This window comes from Octopus bimaculoides, chromosome 13, assembly GCF_001194135.2.
Source record: "Octopus bimaculoides isolate UCB-OBI-ISO-001 chromosome 13, ASM119413v2, whole genome shotgun sequence".
NCBI classification, from domain to species: Eukaryota; Metazoa; Mollusca; class Cephalopoda; order Octopoda; family Octopodidae; genus Octopus; species Octopus bimaculoides.
The window spans coordinates 54,228,346-54,235,163 of NC_068993.1; the positions used below are offsets into that span (position 1 = coordinate 54,228,346).

The 6,818-nt window shown below is 36.1% G+C and overlaps 1 protein-coding gene across 2 annotated transcripts in view; it reads right to left on the minus strand.

Annotated features, from left to right (window-relative positions):
* Positions 1–2,135: 2,135 nt before the first annotated feature.
* The window catches only part of LOC106867548 (transcriptional regulator ATRX), a 50,023-nt gene continuing 45,340 nt past the window's right edge, over positions 2,136–6,818 (minus strand). For both annotated transcript variants that reach the window (XM_014912452.2, XM_014912453.2), the window contains 3 exons: positions 6,201–6,379; positions 4,692–4,784; positions 2,136–4,566 (listed from right to left, as the gene is read on the minus strand). In XM_014912452.2, the coding sequence (XP_014767938.1) occupies positions 4,321–4,566; positions 4,692–4,784; positions 6,201–6,379 (518 nt within the window). In that variant the 3' untranslated portion in view covers positions 2,136–4,320. The remainder of the gene's footprint in view (positions 4,567–4,691; positions 4,785–6,200; positions 6,380–6,818) is intronic.

The window sequence follows — 6,818 nt, forward strand, 5'->3', positions numbered from 1 at the left end:
TGAGGAGCATATCCTGGCAACAGGAATTCTTGTTTCCAATGATTTATGTTTTATGCTTTGAAATCTCTATGTTGCTCCTTACTGGAGAGAGATGAGCAGGAGAGAAAAAGAAATCTGTTTATTATAGTAAAGCCTCCAAAATCAAATCAAATGGAAATTGTTGTGAGTCCCATGCTGGTAGCACGTAAAAAGCACCATCCAATTGTGGTCAATGCCATCTCCTCTGGCCCCTGTGCCGGTGGAACATGAAAAGCACACACTACACTCTCGGAGTAGTTGGCGTTAGGAAGGGCATCCAGCTGTAGATACACTGCCAGATCAGATTGGGGCTTGGTGCAGCCACCTGGCTTCCCAGACCCTAGTCGAACTGTCCAATCCATGTGAGCATGGAGAACAGACGTTCAATGATGATGGTGATTACTTTGTCAAATGTAATGTTTTATTTATTTAGTTTCAAATGAATCTTGTAATTTTGATGATGTGATTGCTTATTGGATGTGTCTGCACATATCCAATAAGGCTGTATATATTCATCCACAATGAAGGCAATTAGTCTAGAAGGATGGCAACTATGACAAACCTAGTTGTACATTATATATATATATATATATATATAACTTCTAGTCCAGTGGTTCCCAACCCTTTTATTTAAATGAGTTTTCCCATGGACCCCTTTCAATATGCTTATACTTATGTGTGTATAAATAAATATACATATACAATGATGTTTTGAATTTAGTTTGCAGACCCCACAGGAACCAATGTTCTAGTCTGTAGAACTGAGAAAACATGAACACCACAATGGAAACAACCCAATTAAGAAAGCAGTTACCATGAAAATAAATAAATTTTGATTTTAAATACTGGCAGTACAATATAATGCACCTTGTTTACGCTAAAGTGTATGGTGACAGGAAGAGCATCCTCAGGGTCAAAATTGTATCAGTTTGGATTAATGGATGAAAATGTTTTACTGCTTCATTTTCTTTCATTTCATGTGTGTATGTGATGTACTGCATCCAGCTGAAGAAGAAAAAAAAAACCATGCCTAAGAGAATAGAACAATGAGAGACAGTGCAGAGTGATGAGGCTTTCTCGGGAGCAATCAACGTAATGCCAGCAGTGTGAAGTAGTATGTTATATGGAAGGAAGGAAGGAATGGCAATAAGGCAGGATGGATGGAGGAGACATACAAAGCTAAAAGATGACATTCAATTAATAACGTGATTAAATTGACAACTCCACAAGTCACATCACAGAAAACACTAAGAACAGTTGCTCCAAATAAGAATTGATACAGAGTACACACAAGCCTGTAACCCTTTTCTTTAGCAAAATAATTATCATTAACCCTTTGGCATTTAAACAGACCAAATATTCTACCTGTTTTATATCTAATCAGGCCAGATCTGGCCCATCATACCTACCCAATTATGTCATGCTAAAAATAGACAATCACCTTATCAAAATCTCAAAGCTACAAGGTAATCTACAATTAATTCAAGACAATGTGAATAATTTCAATTGATAGAATAATCCAAATGCTAAAGGGTTAAGCTGGTTGTTGGCATGTGAACTGACATGAAATTTGAACAGAAAGCTTTAAAATAGGAAATTTTCTATTACAGAGCTAGGAACAGGTTAGAAAGAAATAGATTGAGCTTCATTGCATAGTCGAATAACCTCTCATGTGCTGGCAGCAATACCAAAGCTGGTTGGGTCCCACCTGTTGTTGCATGCAAGATGATACAGAACATATAGACTCGTCCAACCCATCTCAACAAAGGAAAAGCAGAAGAAATACAATGATATAAAGTAAATGGGTCCTCCTCTGTTGGTTTCACTAGACGAATATTCCAGCTGTTCACTCAACAGAAGTATCTTCCCACTGAGTCAGGAGGTGGCTGAGTACTCAAGCAATTTTGGTGGAAAGCTGTTATACTCTTCTTTTGCCATCACCTTAAACTGACCAGCCAAATCTAAATTTAAATATTATATATACATATGTATGTATATAAATATATATATGCATATAACAGATTTGTTACGTATTTAATGACTGTGCACTGTATTAAAATACCCCAGTTGCCATAAGAATTAGGTTTTCTTGATACAATTCCACTAACAATTCAGGATCAGGACAAACTTTTTTTTTTATTACCAATGTTATACAAAATGACAACAGAAATTAAAGAACAAATTTTTCTTTAGTCAAAAGCTAGATTTAAAAAAAAAAAAACTAATATTTTATTCTGTATTTTCTCTCGCTTTCATTTCTCCAAACAGCTTCCAAATAGATTCTATGTTTCTGCCTTGTTGGCTGGCTGGCTGGCTGCCTCTATGGAAACTGCCATCTTTGTGCTGGACTGGGCCCAACCAATGGCTCACACCCAACAACCTGCACAGTATACAGAAGCAGTACAAAGCTAACCCAACTGTAAACACTACTGCTGTAACGAATGAAGCCCAGCAGTAGAAATATCTACAATAGAGTGAAAACAATTAGGTCAGCTCAAAGTGAAATATTAGCAAGTTTGACTGCTTTGACAAAACTAGAATCTCCAAAATGTTCATAAATAATGGACCATTTAATTATTGAGACTATAAACAAAGTTAAAAAATACATGGATATTACTTATGTGGGGGGTGTGGTGGGGGTGATGAGATACTCCAGGTGGGAAAAGTCTGTAGTGTGTTAAGACTTGGTCCTGGAGAGAAGAGGATGGCGAGACAATTAAAATATAACCAGAAATGTTTTAAGAAAAATAATCTCTAGTTTAAAAGAGAAGATGGCTTGAAAAGCAAATAGTATTGTGTAGAAGAAGCCCTGTTGGCCCTGTGTAGCAATTTAGTGTGAGTGTGTCTAATTAATACTAAGTCAGTCACTCGGTACATATTACAAACTTCCAATTAGAGGAATCAGGCAATGAAAGGAAATAAAAGACAAACCCTTTGATGATGAAAATTGGTTTTTCATTAAATTCAAGGGGGGAAATGGTGAACAAATATTGACAAAGAAGTGTTCCACTGTCTTTTCTTTTTTTTTTTTAATGTCCTCTTCATCAGATTAAGGAAGATTTGTACACACAAAACTAATTGAAAAATGTTCAACTCATGCTGGTTTAGGCATGATGTTGTGATTGTTAGCTAATCTCAGTCAGTTTGTTTAAAAAGTGGCATTACAAGCTGAGTGGTCCTTCAAACTGTCACAGCGGGATTATTTTATACAAGGGAAATTCACGATGGTCTCTTGATGAAGAGTTTAGTAATTTAATGAATAAATCCTTGATGCTGCAATATAATTAATTATTACTTTCCTTGTGATGAGGGTGAGTGTATCCCCATAAGTCCATTATAATTTTCTTTTTTTCTTTTAAATAATAATGTTACGTTCATGAATGTTGACAGCATAAACCAAGTGGATAATTATGTTCATGAATGTCGCCAGCGTAAGTAAAACACCGTCACAAAGCAAAGGGAGGAGATTCATGGCCAAACAATTCAATCTTTCTCCTCAACAGGAGAGGAGCAAACAACACAAGAATGTACCTTTTTTTTTTATTTACTTTTTTTTTTTGTGTGTGTCTTTCTTCAAAGCCAAAGAGTATCTGAGAGTGACCGGATAGTAGAGACGGGTAACCAGCCTCCGCTATACCGGTCACAAGATGACCAAAATGTGAAAACAAGGAAGAAGAAACTAGCAAAAGATGATTTGTGAGGATAGTTAAAAGGGGACAAACTGACTTAGAAACTACAAACAGTTATGTAATCTCATATAAAACAGTGAAAATGGTGTTTTGAAAAATAAATTTAATGTAAGTGGGGGGGGGGAGAAAGTCAACTATATAAAAAAAAAAAACTAACATAAAAGCGTCATGAGATGGAAGAAGCAAAAGTAGGATATTCTCTCCTTGTTATCAGTGTTTTGGTTACTGTACTCCTAAATCAGCACTACTCTATCATGGGGTAACAAAGAGTAGAGCAGAAATGCCATGGAAGTAGGTGAGTTTATATTGAGGTCTTTTTTTTTTGTTTGGTACACCTTTTAGTGAACTTCCAGAGATATTAAATTTGGTCAGTGTTTCAACCTACCATACACCAAGCATTTGTGGATGTCACATGTACATAAGACAAATGCAAAAAGCAATGTATAGCAAGATTGGTTTTTGACATTGAAGAAAACCTGGTTAAAAACTATATGTGAAATGATGGAGTCATCGTCACCAATTAATGGAGGATTGCGACAAACTGAAGATATTTGCTTCAACTTGCGGGGGGAGAAAGCAAGAGTTGATTCTCTAATCCCCACCTAAATCTTGTTTATTGAGACCCAGGGATGCTACCTTGCTGAAGCATATTCATCAGTTGTTGGTTGGCAGTTGCTGAAGCAGAATTCTGAACTCCAGCTTCTCCAGCCATTGACCCTCCCTGTGTTGGCATCATATTGGCACCATGAACCATAGGTGAAATCATTCTTTGTGGAGATTGATATTGATCAAACTGACGGGCTATTTGAGCCTTCATCTGTCTGTTTCTGGCCATTTCTCTCTTCAACTGTTCCTGGACCTGCAATTCACCAGAAACAAGATATTAGTTACAACCAATAACATAAAACACTGGTAGTAATTACAGCAGGTATTCATCAATACAAATGTATTGATTATCTTAGAGTAAATTGTGCTTTGCCTTACCTGTCTTTGCTGCATGTCTATTTGTTGATTTATTTGGGCTCGCATGACTTCATGAACTTTCATTTGGAACTGATCATGGGTGAGATTTGGATACTGAGGAAAAAAGAACATTGAAGTAATGTACCACTTCCACTTGATTGCATTCTTCATAAAACAATTTAACATTGTGACATTTACAAACAAGCTGTAGAGGATCATTTCAAACACAACCAGAAGTTTTTATTCAGGATTGTACTGTAACAGTATAATTGGCAGCTATGAACATCAAAATGTTAAATGTAGAAAAGCCCCATCCTAATAAAATCCAACAATACTCCAGCTTAAACCTTTTGTTACCATATTTCTGTTAAAATACTTTGTCAATTTTGAAAATGATGAACAGTTTAGTATATAATAACTTCATTATCGAGCCGGTGTCAGGAACATAAATTAAATTTTAATGGAAAGTTTTTATTGGGAACATTTTAAAAGAGTAAGTTTGTATGATAGAACCAGAGACTGTCTGCAGACTATTGGTACCAAAAGGGTTAAACTGTAGCACTACGTGCCTCCACACTATATCTATAACTTCCAAATGAGAAGTCACCATCGTCGTCGTTTAACGTCTGCTTTCCATGCTGGCATGGGTTGGATGGCTTGACTGAGGGCTAGCAACCCAGAAGGCTGCACCAGGCTCCAATCTGATCTGGCAGTGTTTCTACAGCTGGATGCCCTTCCTAATGCTAACCACTCCAAGAGTGTATTGGGTGCTTTATGTGCCACCAGCACAAACTGGCATCGACCATACTCAAACGGTGCTTTTTACATGCCATCGGCACGCGAGCCAGTCAGGCAGCACTGGCTGGAAATATCTTTATAAATTCATGTTCTAAGAAATTTCCTATAATATCGATTTCTCAAGTTTCTTGAATTTTTCGAACTCCAATTTCTCGCAAATTTCAATATTCATTGCATTCACTGCAGAATATTTCATTCTCATTTGTAAAGCCTCTCACTTTCTCTTTTAAGTTTTCATTTGCTATTTGGAAAACCGACAGTTTATTCTATTAATGTATACGTAATTTATTATTTATTGAATGAAAATTTTTTAAATACCCATATAATCATGATACAAAACCTGACTGCACATCCATGGGCACAATGCACCTGGCACAATGCACCTGGCACAATGCCATATAATACAAGCAAGGTGTTCAAAAAGTCTCTCCGTAGTGAATTTTTTCATCCTGAGGAAATCAGCCTAGGGAGTGCTCACCCGGCAGTAAAAAAAGTTGAAAATGAAGGACGATGCTTTCAACACCTTATAAAGTTTTTTTTTAATCTTGTAAAGACTAATATAGTCTTATAACCATCTTTGCAATAAAATACTTACTGCAGAGAAACTTTTTGAACACCCTATAGTACATGACACCCCTGTCCAGCATCTGGCACACTGTGCCTGAAACAAGACTTCCAGAAACAGAGCCAGGTCAAAAATGAAGTTAAAAAAAGCAAAAAACAGAGACTTACTAATGCTTTAACTCTTTGTGCAATATTGTGTATATCTGGTGAACGTAGACTGATAATAGGCTGGTTCTGCATCTGTTGTTGCATCATGTACATATTTTGCATCATGTTAAACTGTTGGTTCATATAAGGCTGGTTCATTGCGTAGTTCACACCTTGCACATACTGCATTTGCATTGGATCTGAATCACGAATTAGAAAGGAAAATTTTTAAAAAAGAGATAAAAGATTACGAGAAAGAGTTTTTGTGATATGATTAGTTGACATTAATGAAGGGAGGGAATTCTATAATGATTGTCAGAGGAATATTCAAATGTCAGCAGGAGAACCAATCAGAAGTAGAAAATTGGATCTTTTTTAAAACGGGGGCCACATTTTTCATTAATGTTTTACGTAGTGCTTTTGGTACCGAAAGACTTTCAAACTACGTATACTTATCTATTTTGTGTTATAGAACAGAAAAATATTTTTGTATTCGAATTTATTTCATGTAAAAAATTGTCTTATTTCGATAATTTCAACCAATCACTGACGTCCATTCAGCCGATATACATTAAGTGCCGACGACATAAACAAACGATTCTTCGTTTTATTTGCTTTTTTCATTTTAAATTTGCTTTA